The sequence below is a fragment of the Cryptomeria japonica genome, chromosome 1, assembly GCF_030272615.1.
Source record: "Cryptomeria japonica chromosome 1, Sugi_1.0, whole genome shotgun sequence".
In the NCBI taxonomy this organism is placed as follows: domain Eukaryota; kingdom Viridiplantae; phylum Streptophyta; class Pinopsida; order Cupressales; family Cupressaceae; genus Cryptomeria; species Cryptomeria japonica.
Genome location: NC_081405.1, coordinates 646,111,962 through 646,135,076, shown reverse-complemented (window position 1 = coordinate 646,135,076; position 23,115 = coordinate 646,111,962). Strand labels below are relative to the sequence as shown.

The 23,115-nt window shown below is 36.6% G+C and overlaps 1 protein-coding gene across 1 annotated transcript in view; it reads right to left on the bottom strand.

The window, feature by feature from the left end:
- The window catches only part of LOC131062349 (metal tolerance protein 5), a 52,667-nt gene extending 31,221 nt beyond the window's left edge, over positions 1-21,446 (bottom strand). Inside the window, exons 1-3 of the mRNA XM_057995986.2 lie at positions 20,939-21,446; positions 8,510-8,619; positions 8,142-8,387 (exon numbers count right to left, since the gene is read on the bottom strand). Coding sequence (XP_057851969.1) covers positions 8,142-8,387; positions 8,510-8,619; positions 20,939-21,113 — 531 coding nt within the window. The 5' untranslated portion in view covers positions 21,114-21,446. The remainder of the gene's footprint in view (positions 1-8,141; positions 8,388-8,509; positions 8,620-20,938) is intronic.
- Positions 21,447-23,115: the final 1,669 nt, after the last annotated feature.

Sequence of the window (23,115 nt, the reverse complement as noted above, 5' to 3'; positions counted from 1 at the left end):
AATAGAAAGCAGTTAGTAGGTAGAGAGTAGTTAGAAATTGATAGAATAGTAATTAGAGTAGAATAGGAGGACAAGGCAAGAAATTGTTGCCATTGATTGTAAACAAACTCCATTTTCATTGAAGTAATGGTGAAATGTGTCGTTTCTTGCAATTTGCATGGTTTCTTGTTGAGTCTTCAATCCTAGATGGTAGATGATTAGATGAATGGAGGAAATGCGATTGATTAATGGTGGAATTCGTATATCCATACTACTAGCAGTTTGTTGATTGCAGACTTGCCTTGTGTAGTCAAATGGAATCATTCAGCTTAAGCTCAATTTCAATTTGTCGCTTCTTCATTGATATGCATCAACTTGATGGTGTCTATGCTTGCGGTGATGATTTGAACATCATAAAGCTTCCCTTAGAAGATCGCACTAGCCTTGTGGAGATGGTCCATTGATGTCAAAACAAGACCTAGTTAGAGTTTCATCAAAAATCAAATCATTGCTCCTACATTCTTAGTATTAGGATTAGATCTTCTCTTCGCCCTCATCCTTTTTCCATTTTTTTTTTAAATCTAAGCCAGTAAGAGCCTGTGTTCCAGCAAAGCAGATCAGAAGTTCAATCATTAGATGTAAGTCCCCTTGTGATTCCAGCAAATCACATCATACCACTGGAGTTTATCCACACGTAGAGACCCTACTAACCAGAACATTGGAGTCATCCTAACTGATCCTTCATGCGAATCTTCAGCAGTTAGAGACTTTATTCAAGAGAGGATAAGATGCCTTTAGGTATTTTATTCTGTGTATGATCGTGTACAAAAGACACGTCAACAGGCTTATATAGTGTTCTCAATACAATTCGATGGCTAAGATCAATTTGAGATCAATGGCCAAGATTCAACAATGAAAACCCTAATTAGGGTTTGTCACAACCATTACATAACATTTAATGCTCGACCAATGAAATAATTGTTTTGCTTGGACACATGTCCTCTCTGGAAAATTCCACCAATGGATAGCCGGGGTAGGTACATTGGAGTTTGTGCCATCTCCCATGAGTTAGGTACATTGAATCTAGACATTCTGAGGTGGACCTATTCGATTGGAGAAGTGATGACTAGGATGCCACCTCGTCTGACACTTGCAACTTGGTAGATATTCAACTTGATGTTGTTGAGAAGCTAGCTTTAATTAATTCATCTGGAACTATCTGCTTCTTCAATGAACCCTTGCTCTGACTTCTTGTGTCCTTGATGTGCAGGATAATGATGTACCTCGCCTTGGAATGCTGGATTGGAAGAGGTCGCCCTTGTTGATGTTTGATCGAAGAAAGCCATCCTTGTCGATGCTAGACTGGAGGAGGTCGCCCTTGTCCTTGCTTGATCTTCTTGGAGGAGACCATCCTTGATCTAGCTTGATTTTACAACTCCGGGATCTCCATTTGATGCCTACACAAAATATTAAAGTTAGTCTTTTGAGCATCAAACCTCAAAGCATGAAATTTAAGACCTTTCAAAGGTAAAACTTAAGATATTAATTTGAAAAAAGTCATGATAAATTAAGAACTATACATTTTCAAATTAATCATGAATGGAAATTGGATTTTCAGGACTTAGATTTTACAGAATTGCAATGGGATCACAATAAGTCTTGAATGAGATCTTCAAAAAATTAATTCTTCATACCTTCCCTTGAGTACTTAAGTACAAAACTTTGAAAAAAAATGATGAGAGAAGACCGGATTTTGATGGACAAGCTTAGATTATAGTCCTCCCTTGGATGAATTACGCCTCCTCTAGCTTGAAAAAGAATAAACTCCACTAGCGTCTTCAAAAATCTGGAAATTCGCCTTCAAATACCTTCAAAACATCTAGAAATTATCCTCCAATTTAGCAAGAAATTCTCCTCTCCAATGGCCTTCAAGATGAATTTCGCACTTAAAGGAATGATTGAATGATTTGAAACGTGAAGCAACACTCCTCAATATATAGAGCGCTCACCTTCCACTTACCCATGAGGCCGACCTAGCAAATAAAAGGTGAAATAATAAATAAAACCTCAAAAGGAGTAGGCTGACTTGTCAAATAAAGGCAAAATAATGCCTTGTGTGCTCAACTTTTAATTTTTTATTTCACAAAAATTAATTTTAAATGCCTTTATAATAGAAATTCGATTTTTTGAGGCCCAAAATTAATTTATTAAATGCCAATTTAATTAATTTTTTCAAATATTCCAGAGTTAGCAATTTGGCATCTAATGCGTTTTGGAGGATATTAACGCCCAAATATGGTAAAAAATAATGAATGCCATTAACTTCGCTCTGGTCCCTTGGAGAGGGACAGGAGCGAACTCTCAATCTAGGCCTTGCTTTCCTCATTTTTAATTGCCAACACTTCATCTAGGCATCAAAAATGGCATTTTTAATTGGAGTCTTGAGTTTAATTCATTTGATCTCTAGAAAGAACGTGCCTTAGGACATTTTCGCCCTGGACCCTGGGTGAGGGATAGGAGCGCCTTTTCACTTTTGTCCTCAATCCTTCATCTTTCATTTGTTGATTCTCGTTGTGGAGTAAGCAATGATCTCTTTCACTTGTTCCATGCATGCTTAAATTGTTCTCGAAAGGCAAAATGAGTGTTCCAAGGACTTTCGCCCTTGTCCCTTGGAGAGGGACAGGAGCGCTTATTGCATTTGGCCTAGGATCATCAAGTTTTGAAGGCAAATCTTTGTTCACCATGCTTTAGAAGACATCTCTTATCTTGCACAACTTTGCCTTAGCGTAATCTTAGAAGGAAATTGTTGATTTTGTGAAAATCGCCCTGGTCCTTCAGTGAGGGACAGGAGCGCTTTTGAGTCCATTGCACAAATTCTTGATCACATCAACTTCAAATTACCCTCAAGGCATAGAACATCATTCCCCACTCCTTCTTGAGTCCTGGAAACAAAAATAGCATTTCAAAATGTAAGGTAAATGGGCATATTTGGAAATTTCGCCCTGGTCCCTTGGTGAGGGACAGGAGCGCTTTTGCTAATTGCCATCAAAATTTGTAAATCTTGCATCTCAATTCCACCTCGAAGCATTTTAAACATCATTTCAAACTTGCGCCTTGGCCTAGATTTGTCCAAATTTGGAGAGAAAAGCAAGATAATATGTTTTTCGCCCTGGTCCCTTGGTGAGGGACAGGAGCGCTTTTTGTAAATTCAAGTTTGTCTATCCTTTGCTAGCTTTCCAAATTATCTTCAATGGGCTAATCATGTCTTCTTCCATTCATTTCAATCACAAACTTGCCTTGGCTTTGCAAGAAATTTACACTTTTTGGAAAATCGCTCTGGACCCTTGGAGAGGGATAGGAGTGCCTTTTTACTTCATGGTATATTTCCTTGTCTTTTAAACCCTCAATCGCGTCTAAGGCATAAAACATCATTCGTCCTTCCCATCCAAGTCAAGCTTTGCCATAAAATCTCAAACAAAGAGGAGAAACTTGAAAAAACGCCATGGTCCTTCAGTGAGGGACAGGAGCGCTTTTTGCCTTCTAGGCCAAAGTGCTTCATCCTTCATCTCAAAATTCTTGGCTAAGGAAGATATCATCTTGTTATACACCATGAATAAGAGTTCAAGCCCAAGAAAGGTTTAAAAATGTGTATATAAAGAAAATCGCTCTGGTCCTTCAGAGAGGGACAGGAGCGCTTTTACTTTTCTAGACAAAAACTCCATCATTTCATCGTCTTTGATCAAGTCTGGATGCTCTATCACGTTCATTTCATCCTCCACCATGCCTTTGATGTCTCAATTTGACCAAACAAGGTCAGGAATGACTCAAATAAGCTTTTTCGCCTTGGACCCTTGGTGAGGGACGGGAGCGATTCACCTTGGACCTCCTGAGAGGGACAGGAGCGAAATTCGCTCTAGATCCTCAGTGAAGGACAGGAGCGGAATTTGACTTTTGAACTCTCTATCAGGATAATTTTTATGGACATTTCCTTCTATCTTTCTTCTTTCTTATACTTTAAGTTATATTCCATATATACTTTCAGGATGTTTGAGAGTGGTTTCAGACCTCCAGGAGCTATATTGCAAAATCTAGTTTTTTGAGGTTTTTCAGTTTCCAGACTTAGTCAAATTTCAGGATCAGGACATTCCAGACTTAGCCAATTTCAGGATCAGGACTTTCAGACTTAGCCAAAATTTCAGGATTAGGACTTTCACTCAAGCTGGACTTGCTATCCATGTGATCCCCTGGGCGACACTCAAAATGCAAAGGCTAATGGACAAAACCCTAAAAGACCTAGAAAACAAACCCTAAAAGCAAAAAGCAGGGGTCCCCATTTGCAATGGGGCAATGTGTGAAAACATCACAACAGTCATGAGGGTACATCTTGGAGAGAATGACCTTCCAGATTTATCCTTGTTGTCCTTGTGAAGGATGTTGGCCTTCTGTGGGATATCACTTCCTTCTTGGTGCTATCACTATTGATAGAGCTCTTAAGTGCATCAACATAGCCCTTAGGCTTTTCTTCATTTGTTTTATTTGGCAATTCTATAGCTTTATAACTTGAATCTTCTTTGGTAGTCTTCTGATTTTCCTCAAAGTCAAGAACAGTCCTGATGAATGGTGACCTTTGAGCATTGATAATGTCCTCCAATATTTCAGTGCTTTTTTCAAACTTCATGCTTTTTTTCAATAGGGTAGTTGCCTTTTCTAGTTGCATTCTCAATGAAACAATTTCAAATTCAGCCTTTCACCATCTTCTACCTTTGTCTTTAGCAAAAATCTAACTTCCTTTTCTATCCTTTTTGACTCTTCTAGTTGAATGTTTAGACTGATAATAGTCTTTTCTACTTCTTCAAGACTTTGCGACACTTTTTATTTTGAATTATGATCCTTCTCTTCATATTTCTGTAGATACAACTTTTGCTTCAAATTCTTTTTCTTAACTTCACTCAAGGCACAAATGAGTTGTTCTTCAATATCCACTTCTCCATACATTTCTGCAATTTCTTCTTCTTCTTCTGAATCCATCTCCACTTTTCCTTTGTCCTCATCTTCCAAGTCGTTGCTCTTTTCTTCTATTGCCATGAAGAGAGTTTCTTCTCTATCACTATCGGAGATCTTTCAGCACTCTCCTCATAAGAACTACTATTGTCTTTAGAGTAAAGGCTCTTATTGTGCTTATGGAAGGTCTTGCTTTCATGTTTCCCTATTTATAGCTCTTTTTGTATTGATGGTGTTTTCTTCCTTTCTTAATGTTGTGATCTTCTTCATTATCACTACTTTCACTTTTGACCTATGGACACTTGGCAGCAAAATGACCTATTTTACCATAAATAAAACATTTGAAGGGTAACTTATCTTTCTATTTGTCAAATCCTTTCTTGATCTTTTTCACAAAGTGGACTTCTTTTGAATCAAATTCATCATTAGAGCTATCATTTGGTTCAATTTCTTTATCCTTCATCTTCATGCTTTGATGACTTCTCCTTTGCAATTCTCATCTCATATGCTGTGAGGATCCCATGTAACTCATCCATAGTTAGTTTGTCTAGATCATTCATTTCTTCAATGCCGAAATGTTTTGCATCAAATCTCAAGGGAAGAGACCTTGGCACCTTTTGTATGATTATGGAGTCTTCAATCTTCTCACCAAGTCCATGAATGGTGTTGACAATTTCATCCATGCGGAGTGAATAGGCTGCAATGTTCTCCTCATCTTTCATCTTCAAGCTCTCAAATTGTCTTCTATGGGTTTGAAGCTTGGCCTTCTTAACTTTGTCGTCACCTCCATAGATGTTCTTAAGTTTGTCCCAAATTTTCTACTCCTGTGAATCCCTTTAAAGGATTCAACATGGAATCAAAGCCAATTTACAATCATGGGACCTAGGAGTCCTTTTGGTGATTTCAACATTAACCTCTTGTATAACATCAAGCTCCACTTTTTACAAAATGAAACACTCTTCCAAGGATCCATGCAAGATAATATTTAAGGTAGTTGATGTCTTTTGGCATCGTCATTCCCAAATAATTGCATACCACTACTCTTGTTGTCCCCTAGGGGTTTCATACTTACACACAAAGCCCCTAGGCTTGCCACCAACTTTGTTATTTCCTAATGCCATATCTCAAACAAAAAATAATATTTGGCATCCTTGCATAAACAAAAATTAAATAAAATATTATAAAGTTATAAATGTAAACCATAGAAGCTAGCTAAATAATAGGAAAATAATAATAAAACCCTAGAATGAGAAGTGAAAACAACACAAACTTTCGAAAATAAAAAACACAAGAAAGGATATTGTAACATATTTTTCAAATGCTGCCAAAAAAACATCAATTCAGTCCAGGATCATGCAAAAATCTATGAAAATCACCTACAATGCGTTGAATGTTGTTAACATGTAAAAGGAATGAAAGCTGAAAGAAGAAATTGTGAAAACTGATGGGTTTTGATGTTTTTTAACCATTAGTTGTTAGTATGCAATTATAGCAATTTTTCCTCACGAACTTGCAAGTTTTGTAAAGATTTTGGGTGTGGAACTTGCCAATGAGTTTTCAAGCATATTACTTACCAAGTGGATTTGCCTTGAAAGTCGGCAAGTATTTTGGGCAAGGTTTTGATATATGGTTTCAAAAACTCTCAAATTTACGAAAAATAAATTTTGCAAAGCTTAATTGAAATCTTTAAAACACTAATCAACATGTTAGTCCTATAATATTAAATACATACATCAAATCAGAAATATGAAAACATTAAACTGAATGCTTTTCTCAAGTTAAAATCACATTCAAATTTATTAAATTGTAAATCAAGAATCAAGACTACGGTTTAGAACCACAACTATAGTCCCTAATTCATGATTGTAGGCCAACTTGAAGTCTCAAATCATTATATTAGATTAAGAAAAAGGTATGTAAATATTATGATGACCATAATTTATTAGCTCACAAAAGACCCTTAGTATAATCCATGACATTCAGTTACAGGGTCCTTAGGATTCTATTTGAACATTAGGCATTTACAAAATTTGGGAGCTTTGCTGTATTACAATGCAGAACCAAAAATTTTAAGCATACCGATGTAAGGAACTTTTGATAAATAATATACTGAAGTGTTTACTCCAAAAGGGGTTGTCTTTATCATATCCAAGTATGAATTAAGGAATCCTTCAACAAACTCTTCAAATTGTTAAGCACGCAAGTTTTGCACAAACATTCAAATCAATAGTGAGACTTTTGTGCAATGCCTTTCCATTCTCATGACTCTAAGAAAATTGCTAATGAGGTATCTCAAGGAGCTGTTGTGATTCAAGTAAGCTCTCAAATTTTCCTAGGCATAAAGATAGATCACTGCAGTGTCTTCTCTATCAGGGGGTCATGAGTTTGTGCAGGACCAGAAGGAAAGCCACAAGCACCGCCATGCACACCCAGCAATGAAGTAACAAGATTTCCTCCAAGGGTAAAAATGGGATTCAGGTTGTGACACAACATCTATGTTACAATTGACAGTTTTCTCACAACTTAGTGCAGTGCATGTCTTCTTTCAATGTAATTTATAGAAAATACCAGAACCTGCAATTGGACACCAAGATTGGCACAGATCAAATGGCAGAGACATTTGTGTGGATTATCTCTAGAGATTGACATTGACTAGTGAAGAAACCAACCAGATAACATGACTTAGATTGCTTGATATGTTATGCTTTATTGTCACTTTGACTGAGAATAACCTAAAATATTCTTAGAGGCTGTAGTCTCTCTGATAGGTGAAGATTTTTGAACAAAACATTATTTTAAAGGGCAACTACTTTTCAACTACACAACCAAAGCTGTCTGACGACAAGACTGGCAGTGAATTGCTTCTAGAAACTGGATATAATCCATTGACTTCAAACTTTTAAAAGTCAGAGAACCACATTAATATACAGCTAAATTATAATGACAAACACATTCTTTAATATCATGATTAGCATATTCGAATGGAAAGACTTATTAAAAAATTCTATTAGAAACAAACATCTACCTTAGAAACTACAAAAATTGCAAACAAGGATACCCTAGATTTGACTATTCACTGGAATTTTAATTAAAGTAAAATTAGTAACGGTTGCATATGATAGGTTTAAAACACTCAAAAAAAAGAAATAGAGAGGACTAACCAATGGTTGCATGCGCTTTTTCCCAATCGGATAGAGATAAGGATTTGGCTTCTGCATCTTATATGCTGTAAACCAGAGAATAAATCCTGATAGAAGATCCAAGAGTGAGTCTAAGGTTGAAGCAATTATGGCTAATGAACCACTCCTTATTGATGCATATATCTTTGCAGCAAAAAGTACAACATTTGCCAAGTTGGACAGTAGAATTGCAGTCCTCTCACTTTTTGCAACCTTCTCACGATCTTCCTGAAAGAAATTGGGCAAAGATTATTATTTTGAATAATCAAATTCTCCTTGGGTAAAATATGGTTCACTGATGCACTAACTGCTTTGATGAATGTGCACAACAACAAAGGATAAAATCAAACCTTGGACATGCCAGGCAGATTTCCACAATCAGCAATAGTATCCATTTCTGTAAAACCATAAAGCATCTCCTCTTGCTGCTGATAATATTCAGCCACTCCATCACCAGAACCTGCCAAGGAACATGAAGAAACAGCTAAAAGCTAGTAGATATAAACATCTTAAACAAAAAACTCAGTAAACTATATTGAGATATGCAGTTAATCAAAGACAACAAAAATAAACGAAGTCATTTAAAATAACAGGAATCATAAAGTCTAGTGTGACTCCATATGTACACTCATATCTTCTATTACAAGTTAAAAGGTGAGTTTCCCTATTAGCAGCCAGAAGTATTCAGCGTAGGGCTTAAATCTTGATATTTCACTGCCGAGCAGAACAACACATCTGAAGTAATCTTGAATGGGAATTGTGAGCAATGCTTGCATACAATTCAGATTCTGGAATCCTCAATTAGCTCAAGTTCAAACCAAGTGCTGAACATACTTTCTAAGCACCGATATATTTATAATTTTCTTAATGAAAGAGGCGCTTCAATGATTAGTTTTATAATCTCTTTCTTCTTTTTTACTGAGATAATTATTAATGACTACTGTGGATAATATTTTGCACTTAGGTCAACCACCTCCATGAACATCCTAGTTCTTTCAATCATGACACCGTTAAAGAGAATCACTGCACTAAGTTATCACATTCCTTTGACTGTAACACATCTACTCAAAATTTACATGATGCTAACTGATGCCTGGTAGATGTGACACAGCATTGAACACGCAGATAACTAAAACTCAAGAAAACAAAAAACCTACTGTGAAAATCTTATGCCAAGTTTTTGATGCTGTAAGAAACCCCAGACCACTTGGAGCTGTGGTGTTGTAACTCCTATGAATGCAGGCATCTAGACTTCAAAAGAATAAAACTATGATCTACAATTCAATGGAGACATATTTTAGAAGCTTTCTGCAAAAGGCAAGTCATGTGGTTCATCAAATATATAAATGCCAAATGTATAGCCCATGAGCCTATTGTATGCATAGATATCTATGATAAAAGAAAAAGTCCTCACTGAGCAATTTTGAAATTTCACAAATTCTACATTTAGACAAATTAACCTGACATGATCTATCTAGGGAACAAACAAACTTGAATACTTCAAAGCTCAAAGAATGTCACATTAATCAGGAATACTCTGCAATTATTCTTTGTACAACTTACATCTCTTATTGTAAAATAATTTAATAAATAGACCAAACCCATACTTGTGCACCATTGGTAACCAATTGAAACTAACAGGTACTTGCAGAATTAAACACTGGAGATCTGGTGTAAGAAAACTCTCATATTTTTCCAGTACATGCATCTCCAGAACTTTTCCCTTCATTGAAAACAAAACCATTTCTACAGCATACAACTACTTAACAGGAATTCAATTGATTATACCCCATTTTTCTGCTGCTGATAACAAATCGCGCAGGATTTCATTGGTAAAAAGCTATCAAAACATCCTCTGTGTCTACCAATACATTAGTTTTTAATGTTTGCTATATAAACCTGTTATTCAATTCCCTAAGCTCAAACACTTGCATGGAATAAATCACTAGACAGCTGCATCACATACATCTGCATATCTGATTTCTATATCCATTACAATTAGCAAATAATAGATACCCTGTCATTGAATTTCCAAAGGTGACCAGCACCAATTTTACTTGCAGAAGGAAAATGTTGCCCCATAACTACGTACGAGAAGAACATGCCAGGTTCACTACTAAGAACCACAAATTCAATCTATTCTTCTCATCTCTGCCATAATATCGACCATGTTAGATTGACCAATAATTAGCAACCAACCTCAAAATATTTAGAGGCTACACATCAATCTAATACTAAATAGACATACCATAAATATCATTTGTCTAAGATTAAATGACATTCATAGAGAGCCAAGTTGTGAAGCTAGTGAAGAGCAAGAGCACCTTGGCGGCATCCTTGAGGGTTTTGCTAGAAGCTTGCAAGTTGTGAATTTCGTTCAGGAGCGGCTGGATTCAGATCTGAATGCCAGATTGATATATGCAGCATGTAAAAATTTCTAATGTTTTTCATGCTTGTAGCAACTTTGATCTGTCTCAGTTGCTTAAGAATAAATATGGTGTCATTCATATTCTTCAAAGAGCTTCTGAGGTGAAGTGTATTTCCACTAAGATTGTTGATATGAATGTCATTAAGTGGTCTGGTGCTATAGCTCAAAATGCTGACACAGCTTCTAGGGAAAGTCTCTCCCCTACCGGAACTAAGGAAATAGATTTCCAGCCTTCAATTCAAAAGGATTGGTCAGAAATCTTGGTAATAACCTATTCTATGACAAAAGGTAATCTCCTTTTTGAATCATGAGGACTCTGTTCAAACCCTTCTTGATGGTCCTTGATTTTTGGGTGAAGCAAAATTATTTAAAGAAAATGTAAACAAGGGTTTGATACTAAGGAGGAGAATATAAACCTAGCTCCAATCTAGTTCAGGCTCCCAAGCCTGACACTGGAATATCGAAAGGACAAAGTCATGATGGAGATAGCAAAATCAATTGGACAGCTTGTAACTTTTGATGCAATTACAAAATCTAGGAAGCAGTGATGCAAGATCCTATGTTAATGCCAATGTTGATAAGGAATTACAGTCTTATAAGTTATATCAACTTGTCTTCAAAGTGTGGCAGCTGGGTCCAAAGGATTGAATATGAGAGCTCCTCATATCTTTGTTAGATCTGCCACAAATCTGGCCACTTTGCTAAATTTTGCCCATCCAAAAAGTGTAATTCAATTTTACAGAAAAAGAAGGATCGGTACAAACAACGTTTGATGCAAAAAGGAAAAGAAAAGGTTGTGAAGGCCCCAATGAAGGAAAATATAAAATGGCATGCCGATAAAGTTCTACCATAGACAAAAAAAAGTGTAACCAAGGATTAGCCTAGAGATGTGTTGTGACCTTTTCACACATCGCCACATTGCTAATGGGGACCCCCTCTTTTCCGGCTTGCTGGGTTGTTAGGTTAGGGTTTTGGCTGCTTTGTGGGCAATTTTTTGTTTCTCGTGTCCGAGTCTCGGAGTTTTGATCATGCCTAATGCCATTTAGGGTTTTTGAAGTTGTAGGATCAAGTTGCAAACGTTGATATTTTAATGATCCTAAATTTGTCTAAGAGTTACCCTTCTTGAGCGTTAACGTGTTTTTAAACACGCGCATCGGTGATTTTAAAGTGCCAAGGTATTCCCAGACCTTTTGGAGTTATTTTCTCGCTCCTAAGGTATTATTTAAGTTGATTTCGCACTTTATCCTGATAATTTCCTAGTGTTTTGCTCAATTTTGTGGAAAATTTGCCTAAGTCCAATCAAGTTTTGAAGTTTCTAGCGATTTTGAGTGGTTAAAATGCCAAATTCCTAAGGGAAATCCATATTCCAAGGGTTAGAAGGTCAAATTCCATGCTAGAGGTTTTTTTCCCCTCATATTCCAGACTACCCACCCTTTTCCCCCACTCAAAATCCACACTACACATGGGTTTCCCCTGAAATCCATACTGGCTATGATTTTCCACCACTGTTTATCCATGCCTGGGTCGTTTTTCCCCTGGAAGTGCTAAAATTTGGCCAAGTGTCAGGATTTTCCAAACTACCTTCGATTTTCCACCAGGAGTGTGGACTAGAGTACAGATTATAGTACGGACAACGTTGAGGATGATTCCATGCCTGGATTGATTTTCCACCAGGCTGTTTTGTGACAAGTTAATGCAGATTTTTGTGCAAACTCTCAGTCCATACCCAAGTCGATTTTCCACTAAGAGCAATTTGATGAGTTTTAAGTCCAGATTTTCATCTAGACTGAGGTCGAATTTCCACCAGGGAGTGTTTTTTTGCAAATGAAGTGAATTTGGAGTGTGGATTCCTTGTCCATGCCCCCATCGATTTTCCCCTGGCTTGTTTTATATGCATTTTGATGAAATTTTGTTTGGATTTTTATCCATATTGGGATCGATTTTCCCTTGTGGGGAATTTTTTACGTTTTAAATGATTTTTTAATGGGATTTTTTTATCCCTACCCAATTCGATTTTCCCCAAAGGCTCAATTTTGATTTAAAATTGAAATATTTAATAAGTGAGCCCCATTTAATTGTTTTTAAATGATGATTAATGATTATTTAAAATTTTAAAAGCAAAATTAAATAACTTGCAATAAGCATTTAATGTTTTTACCCTTCTAGAAGCAAGTTAGTTTTACCAAACAAGTATATAAGCAAGTGTTTTATCCCACATTGCTTGTGTGGTGAAAGTGAAAGGCAAAAGCAAGTATAAGAGAGGAGTCTCCAGCAATATTTTATTATTAAATCTGCCAGGTGTCTCCACGAAAGGCGATTTTTCTCTCTTATTGGTGAATTTTGGCAAAGTGTTGAAGTGAAGTGTTGGATTGAGGATTTCTTTCCTCCTCCATTTTTTCCAGCTTGGCAAACCTTTCTATTGCTGCCATTGAAGATCATTTCCATATTTTTTGATTTTTTCCAAGTTTGGCGATTTTTGGTGTTTGAGACTTCGGCGATTTTGTCTACCATTATTGCATGTTGTTCCAGACCTCCATTGTCGCAGATTTGATCTACATTGAAGACATTTTCAAAATTTTCAGAAATGGCGCTATAGCTGGGAAAGTTCGATTTTTTTATTTTGCAAGTGTTGGGAGCTTACTTTGGTGAATTCCATGCATGTTTGATGCCACCTTTGCCTCCCTACTTGATATCATTTGCTTCAGATCTGAGTTTTCTTCAAATTTAGACCTCCACTGTTGGCTATACATTCAATTTTCTGACTTAACTTTTATTGCCTAGCCAGCTGCAACTTTAGCGATTTACATTTGGAGACATTTTGGAGGCATTTTGGAATCATTTTCAGACCATTAGAAGGCTGTCTTAAGGTCTGCAACTGTGTTAATGACTGCTTGTCCTCAAAAATTTATCTTTTACCAGCCATAACTATGTTCCCAAAATTAATTATTTTCATCATCAAGACTGATTTTTATCAAGTTTGTGCATATTTTTGAAGGACTGCAACATGTTTTTTGAAGTTAATTTATTAGTTGCAGGTTGTCTTCAAAATTGTGACCTCCATTGTTGACTGCGGAAGGTGTCTTCAGACCTACTTTGTGTGAAAACACAACCTTTCACACCTTTCCTTAGTCATCGTTGATCCGGTATGCTTCTTTGCATTTTAGTTTGCATAATTTCTAAGCATAAGGAGGTATTACTGAATTTTATAGAGGGTTTCCATGCCCTAGCATTGTCACACTTTGAATCTAATTGTCAAAATCTACCAAGAGTATGGATTATTTTCCTGACTTAATGCTCTAATTAGCTAAAATCTTTAGAAAGTCAGGAATTTTATCAAGAGCATTATTTATTTTCCTAAGTCTAACTTCAAGCTTCGTACAGGTACGATGTCGAAGTCTGGATTTAAGGAAAGGAAAGAACTACTGAAGATGCTGGAGAATGGATTCTATCCAGAGCTTAAGATTTCATCCAGATGGAAGGAGATCACAGATACAAACATGCATTTCCTAGACTTGAACCAGATGCGACAGTGGATGTTCGGAGTCGGAAATCAGGTTCCTTCCCCAGCATATGCGAACATTATGAAGAGTGGTATTTTTCATGCCACTGGATTTCCACAGTCCATACAATGTAGTGAGCTTATCCTGGAGAGTGCACGATGTTATGATCTGCTCACACGAATTATCAAGACTCCTAAGGGCATTGTTATTGCCTACCTTGCTGAGGATGCTATTGTTGAGGTGTTCGGAATTCCACGCAGAACAGATATGAAGGATGTGACCAAGGATGAATAAACAGAAAGATACACGAAGAAGATGGGTGCATGCAAGAATATGATAAACAAAGAGTAGATGATTGAGCCTAGGTCTCATCATTACAAGGCTCCCAAGACACTCATGTGCATAGACTTCAAAGAGGAGTATAGCGACTTAATATTCCTACTCAACAGAGTGATGGGGATGCCGCAGGGAGCAATATTCGATGGATGGATGTTCTATTTCATCTAGGATTGTCTTAGAGGGACATTGGTAAATTGGTCTAAGATTATAAGTAACAATCTAGACTTTCAACTGAGGAATGTAGAGCAGTCCAAGTCATTCGCCATGACTTCTTACCTGGTATACCTACTTGCACGGTTTGTTTCATATAGAGGATTGATATGCAAAGGTGAAGTCGGGAATGGGCAAGGACAATTCAAGAGTCATGAATGCTACCCCCAGCTGAGCATATACAGAATTGAAGACTACGAGAGAGTGAATGATGCATTCACTATGTACATCACGCGGATGCTACAAGGCAGAATCCACAAAAGATTGTCTAAGGAGGCAACAAAGTTAATAGAGAAATATGGATCGTGGTATATTCAGTTTCCCACTTTCACATACCTTAGGATTCATTGGTTTCAATCTGAACCCTACAAACTTCCTAGGTATCCGACCGACAGAATGATCTTGTTGGAAGTGGTGAGACAGCTTCTAGAGTTTGATGTCGTTCAAAGAGAGAAGCATAGGACACGCATGACATTCCCTATTTTAGTTGGGAAGACGTCAGAGGTTTGCCAGTCTTCCATAGCCGCTAGCACTGCAAGTGAGGAGCTTGCATTCTATCGATTTGCTCCATATAAGAAAAGAAAAATATTTGATCCAGATAAGAAAGTAGGAAGGATTAGGGGAGAGAAGTTCATCCACAAAGTTGACATAGAAGATTATTGGGCCAACCTGATGGACGAGCAAGCAGTGAAGAGACGAATGTGGTCCAGAATGTCAGTGGATTTCATGAGGAAGTGTGGAATTTTCCTCATTCCTGATCAAGTGTTAGATGATAGAGATCATACACATCCACAGTATGAGAGTGAAATGAAGAAGGCAATCCTATTGCCTAATTGGTCAGAGTCAAAAGAGAATGACCTGAATGTATTGATGAGAGAGGTCTTAAGTTTTTCCTATGCATGGGTAGATATACAGATGAATAAGCTAGTTTATGTGGGTGTTCCCTTCACTTATGAAAGGATGAAGCCGGAAGAGTCTACTTCTGAGGATGATCAGAGGAGTATCAGTGATGTCAAGATTTATGCAGATGAAGAGAGTCAAGCTCCCAAGAGAAGGAAGAGCACGCCTAGAGAAGTCAAGGCCAGAGGGAAGAAGATTGAGGAGGTGAAGAAGTAACATAAGACTATCATTCCTCTACTTATCATTCCTTCACCACCTCTCAGTGTCTCATCAATCAAAGTGATCGAAGTAACAGTTTAGAACAAGGAGACCCAACAATGTTCCAACACAGGGATACTACTAGAGAATATTCAGGAGTTACATGCCACAGCGACATCTGCACCTCCAAATGAGAACGATGATCAGTCGGGATCCCCTACTGTCCTTTTGGAAGTTAGTTTGGGAAATGAGGTATACGATTGGACCAGGAATAATCCTGATGATGATGATGATGTTATCTCGGCATTGAGAGGACTTGATCGGGAAATGTGTCTCGATGATGGTATGGAGATGACCACTATTCCTAAATGGGTGATGGGAAGTATGGAGAAAAGTAAGAAAATGATAGAGGTACAGCCTATTGATGACATTGATGACTACCTAGCTAGGAGTGCTAAGGAGAAAGAACCCAAGAGAGCGGAGATTTTGTCGCACATAGCTAGAGATGAGATAGGAATGTGGATTGCGCAGATTGTTGTTCCTATTGCAGGCATGACAGCAGACATTGCTACTCCTATGGATTTCCAAATCACTTCAGTTGCCCTTGGTCATACATCCAGAAAGGAAGAATTTCAGGAGGTTGGTGAAAACCTCAAGGCAATCGACGCAAGGTTAGACAAAGAGATTGCAGAGAAAGAAAGGTACAGAGAAGAAAATATCAGATTTAGAGAGTATATTGCTGGGATAAGGCGTGAAAATACCACCCTTATTTCCCCTATTGTAGTTGACCATGGAATACATTCACACTATGAGGCGGCGAGAGATACACTCTCGGAGGTGGAAAAGTGGATTGAGAGTACAAGAAAGTAGGCAGATGATTTCCTTACTCATTTTGTCCATGCATATGATAGGACAACAGGGCTCATATTTAGAATCCAGTATTTGGAGGGAGTTTGGGAAGAATTCCAGCCTATTCAAGAGAAGACTATTCCATGCCTCTAGGCTTTGAAGAAGATTCCTCATTCTACCTTGGTCAGTGAGAACATTGTGCACAGTGGAGACAGATATGATTTCCATGGCTGGTATTGTTCATTAGCCGTGAAGAAATCAACTTATGAGAACGCCCAGTCGAGTTGTATGGAGATGGAGGGATTGATTCAAGACATTCAGATGAAGATCCTTGCCTCGATTAAGGAATTACTGGGTGTTGATGTTAGTGATGCTAGTGGTTTACACTTAGCCGAATTAAGAGACAAGATGAAGTTTATGTATTTTTGCCAGTTGGACTCTTTGAAGAAGAGTCAGATAGACGACTTGGTCTCTTTGTTGATTTATGTTCATAGTTCGCAGAAGCTCATGCCAGATTGGGAGAACACTTTGGATGCTTGCTCGGATTACTGGACGTGATTGATTTACAGCAGGATACCTTGCCTAGCATTTCCATGGAGGAGTTAGATTCAGTATTGGCTAGATTCTTGGAGTATGCTAGGAGAGAGACAGATGCAAGGAGGAATCTTCTAAAAGATTCCCTATTTGATGACTAGGTGTCTTTTTATTGGGCCATATGCAGGTGGCACCATTTTTAATGTAAATCCTAATTATGGCAATTCTAGGGTTTTGTTGGCATGATCTTGGCCATTGATCTTGTATCAAGCTGGGCCATCCATTTTGTAAGAGACTCTATATATGCCTCCTTGTCTCTCATTTGTAAGGGAGAGTTTTTGTGGAATTGTTGGTATATGCTACAGCTATTTGAATCATAATCATTGTTCAATTGTTGGTGATTTTGCTCTTCAAATGTTGTCTTTGCATTCATAGTTCTCAATTCCTCCAAGTTAGATTAGAATTTATTTAAATGTATGTTAGATTGAGTGAAAGATTTGTTGAATATATTTGTGTGGAATCCTTAATCCATACCACTACCCTCTTGCCGCTGATAAGTGTGCCTTGTGTGGTCAACTGGAAATTTGAGTAAGCTTAGCTTCAACTATTATGTGTCCCTTGACAAGCATCAACTTGGATGGTGTCAACGTTTGATGGTGATAGCCTGAAAATCTTTAAGTATACCTTAGATGATTGCACTAAGTTTGTGTCAATACCTGTTTGTGAGACCTCACCTAGTTTGATTCCACTAGATCTGTTCATCATTTCCTACATTCCTAGGCTTAGAATAGATTTCCTAAACCCTATTCCTTTTGCCCATTTTTTTAGTAAAAAGTAAATCCAGAGCCATATTGATAAATCTTAAGTTGTCAGCACACCTACTCCACATCTTCATGATAATCCAAACATTTGCATAAGTCCCCAAGTGAACACAACAATTCACATCGACCATTGAGTTACCCACTCATCAATACCTGACGTGTAGAAACCTTGGAATCATTTTAGTTGATCTCATTCTTAGCATCTAAGGTGATTTTGTTCAAGAGAGGGTAAATTACCTTGGTATTTTATTTTGAAATGTTATGTGCATAAAACACACATCAACAAGATGACACAATAGAGAGGAACTTTATTCAAGCTCCAGCACTCCACTATAGAAAGGTTGAGGCACTAAGAAAATTTGGGGACATTAGTAGGAAAGGAGTAGCAAGAGGTGAAATGGTGGGATCTACTATGGAAGGAGATTGTGGTCCCAAGGTAAGTATCTACCTTCTGTTAGTTTTCATTTCCCAAACAGTACCATAAGAAAAAGGAAGTAATCAAGATCTAGAGGTGGTAATCCAGAAAGAGAAGTATCTAAAAATATAGAGCTAGACAAGGAAGATTCTGTCCCTTGTTCTTTAGACCCAATCAGTGTAGTTTCTTGCACCCTCCCCTTTCTTAAATTTGCAGCAAGATAAGCATATGACTAAAATCTCTGAGAAAATTGCAAATTTCGGAGTGATAATAAAGGGAGTGAGATAAAATATGAAGGATATTTGCAACAAGGAGACTGTGAGATGTTGCTAATGGAAGTTAGAATACTCCAGATCTTAGTGGATCCAAACCGCCTATTAATACTTGTGAATGAAGGTCATATACTGAATTATAAGGGAGTTGTTTGGTCCAAAAATGAAAAATTTAATCTCAGCAACGTGATTTATGGTTATCTGCCTGCTGTCTTTTTGCTGTTAGTTTTGTGTCTCTGCTGTTAGTTTTCAGCATTTGTCCTGTTGGACTCTTTTTTTAGTCAACATTTGAAGTTTCTTGTTGTTTGATGGGCTTCAATGCTCAATATTAGTCTTTGTTCAAAGGTTTGGGCCCTTTCAAAAACCCACATTTACCATCTAATCAAAGAAGTATTCACAGGATATCTGTGAGCATAAAAGGAGGTATTGAAAGTAGATTTAAGATACAATCGGATGGCATAAGATGAAATCTTTTTTAAAAAATCCTCTGTTGACTCGATAGAACAACCAAGGTTTCTTGGATACATGCATCTAGGAATCTAAAAAGGTCTTTCAAAGAAGTGTTTCATCAGTGGGTTCAGTAACAGCCTGACTGAGCATAAATTTGAGTAGATTCACTTTCAGCAATATAGATTTATGCAGTGAATCTACTCAAATTTATGCTTTCTTTAATATTGCTGAAAGTTAACTATATATAAATATATGACAAGAGGGTGCTTGATTTCAGCACATATTAAACCTAATAATGAAAGAAACCCCCAGGCTCCCATCCCCACAGAGAAAAAAAATGGTGGTAGGAAAATTGATGAAGAAGCATATCAAGTACTACATGCAAGCTATCATGGATTTCTCTTTGTTGAAACTCCGTGTTTCTAAAAATCCATGAAGTGGATCTGCTTTAATATTACTGGATATTCCTAAAACTCTATGAAGTGAGTCTCCTCTACTGAAACTGCATATTTTTTAAAACAAAAGAGCTGGGTCTACTTGATTTCAGAAGAGGTTACAGTAAAAATTGACAGAAAATAACTGAAAAAATTGATAGGTTGTGATAGGGGAATTGAAAAAGAAACGTGTACATCCATTATTAGCATTGACGTAATCATGGATTTCTATTTATTGAACTGCATATTCCTAAAAATCTATGAAGTGGGTCTACTTAAATGACTCCATAAATCCGTGTACGTGGGTCAGCTTCGTTGAAACTGCATAATTCTACAGAGGTGGGTTTGCATTATTAAAACTGCATATTTCTAAAATCCTTAAAAACAAAACCAAAAGTATGAAGATATATTTCTCAAGAATCTATTTAGTTATGTATTCTATCGAAACTAAAAATCTATGAGGTGGGTCTGCTTCATTGGATCTACATTAAGCTAAAAATATGTCAAGCGTATCTAAAAGAAAGTGTTGCATGAGATTGCTTGATTTCAGCACAGAATAAACCTAATACTGAAAGAAACCCCCAGGCCACCATCCCCACGGAGAAAAAAAATAGTGGTAGAAAAATTGATGAAGAAGCACGTACCAAGTACAACTTGCAAGCAATTATGGATTTCTCTTTGCTGAAACTCCGCATTTCTAAAAATCCATGAAGTGGGTCTGCTTTAATAATTCTGGATATTCCTAGAATTGTATGAAGTGAGTCTCTTCTGTTGAAACTGAATATTTTTTAAAAACAGAGGAGCTGGGTCTACTTGAATTCAACATAGATTACAATAATAATTGAAAGAAAATCACTGAAAAATCTTAAAGGTTGTGGTAGGTGAATTGAATAAGAAACGTATACACTAATTGTTACAGTGAAGCAATCGTGGATTCTTCTTTAATGAACTGCGTATTTGTAAAAACACATTAAGAGGGTCTGTTTTATTGACTCCATAAATCCATGTCGTGTGCCAACTTCGTGTGAACTGCATATTTCTAGATGAAGTAGGTGTGCTAGAAACTGCATGTTTCCAAAATCCATTTAAGTCAGTCTGCTTGATTTCAGCTCAGAATACAACAAAATTAGAAACAAACCCAAAAATATGAAGAAAAACAAACCAAGTATTGCATTAAATATGAAGAAAAACAAATCAAGTATTGCATTAAAGCAATCATAGACTCCTCTCAGAAGCCTATCATCTCTTCATGAATTCCTTTCTATTGAAGCTGCATATTTCTAACATCTATAAGTGGGTCTGATATATTGAAACTGGGAATTTATAAAAATCTATGAAATGGGTCTGCTTATTTCAGCACAGAATCAAATAAGGATCGAAAGTTGGTTTGTTCTTATAAATTTCAAAGGTGGTGGAAACGAGCACAAACCGAGTACTACAGCAAAGCAATCATGGATTTTTCTCTGGGGCCTATCATCCATTCTAGGCCTTGGAACCCTGTTGAATTTGAGCCTCCATGCATTGTCCACCCCTGTCTGGTCACTGCTCTCAACCTGACCAGCCTGTAGCAAGACCTCAATTCTCTCCCCCAAGTGATCTACCATGGCTGATTGATCAGATATGGGTAATATGAATATGAATTTGAATATGGCGGACTGATCAGATATGGGTAATATGAATATAAATTTGATTATGAGTAATATGAATACGAATATGAATATGAATATGAATGTGAATGAGTATGTCTGAAATATGGCGGAAGGAGATTACTTCAGTATCTTTATTTATACACATGGTGTCGTAAGATTCGTGAATACACATCAAAATGGGCCCGCCAAAACATTAATTGGTTCTTTTTGTTATCGTGTCCTAGGCACAGAATTAGGCAAATGTTTCTCCTACCAAAGCTCAATCTTAATCTTGGTACCACGAAATTGAAAGAAAAAAATAGATTTCAATCTTCTGTTTTTTGGGGTTTTGAACAAAGCTGATCTCAATCTTAACATTGTTATTATCATTCGTAATTGAACCAGACCAGCAGTCTATTCCTATATTCTATTCCATAGGCTTTTTCCCCTTAGTGATCGTTAGAACAAATTCTACTTATTTTCAAAAGCAGGAACAAAATATACATTGTTGTGACCGTTGTGTAGTATATTCAATGAAACATCGAACATCCATTGGAAGACATCTGGAATAAGATATACAACACGTTGCTTTTGCTTTCTCTTCAGCTTAAGATTATTTATTAGTTTTTTGGTTAATATAGATTTTAAGCGCAAACCTCATCTTTCTTTCTATAGTATTAACTATTAAAGTTAATGGAGAGACGGATGTTTTACTCCAAAAGTGATTTTTTTTAATTTAATTTATTTAATAATCTCTAAGTAGCTAGGTGGATGAGTGGTAAAGATTTTTATATTGGAGTGAGAGATTTTAAATCAAACTATATATTTGTTTCTTATTAAGTGTCACATAAGTAGTTTCCTACATGGAACTTTTAAAGATACTTTTTCCTTTAAATGTTTGAATTGTTTAAATGTTAAATATTACAGCTAATATTATTCCTACCAAAAATATAATATATGGTTCAATTTTTAATTAGAGAAAATTCATTTATTGTTAGTGTTAAAGGAATCCCTCACCTTTGTTAATGGTCACAAGGTACGTGAAAAACAAAAATCAATGTTTAATTTAATGTCTTTAAATAATAATTGTAAAATGATTATGTGTTAATTCAAAATTTGATTTGAATTTTAAAATAAGTGATTAATTATTTATAGTGTAGGATTAGTTCAAGATAATAAAATATTAATGTCAATTTAGAGAATGAATGTTTGAACATAATAGATATAATAAATGTTAAATGTGCAGCTCGTTGAGTGGCTTCGTCCATCCTTGCATAAGGCTAAAGAAGTGGAATGGATTGCACCAAATGAGGGATAGACAAAAATAAATTTTGAAAGGGCTTCCAAAGGAAACTCAAGGCCATCTAGAGCAGGATGTGTTGCTAAGGACTAGGTGGGAATCATTTTGGCAATTAGAACTCAATTTTTTTGTAAATGGGTTCAATAGCATAGTAGAGGCCATGATTGCCTTACTTGTCAAGAACATGACAATTAAATTACAGATTATGAAGCTTTATATGGAAGGTCCAACTCTTACGTAATTGTGAATGCAATTATAAAGGGGAGGCAACGATTGGAAGATTAACAAACTTGTAAAATTAATAAGATCAAAATTAAACAATTTTTCTAAATTACAAATTACACATACAAGGCATGAGGGTAACAAGGTGGCAAACACCCTATTGAAATGGGCATCACATTAAATGAAGGTAATGGTGGTTTGATATTGGAGGATTTTAGAGAGCTGCATTTTGAGGATGAATAGGTATGAAGCAACATCATGGGAGAGAAGTAAATGACATGGTAATGAATGCATTGTGGCTCTTGATGTGATGAAGTGTGCGGGAAGGACCTTAAGAGGGTGGTGTGGTTGATGTTGGATGTCATTGCAATTGAATGCAAATTAAGATAGTGTTGTGGTAGCATAGTGATCATGGAGGCAAACTTTACATTGAGAACGAAAAAACAACAACTTGTA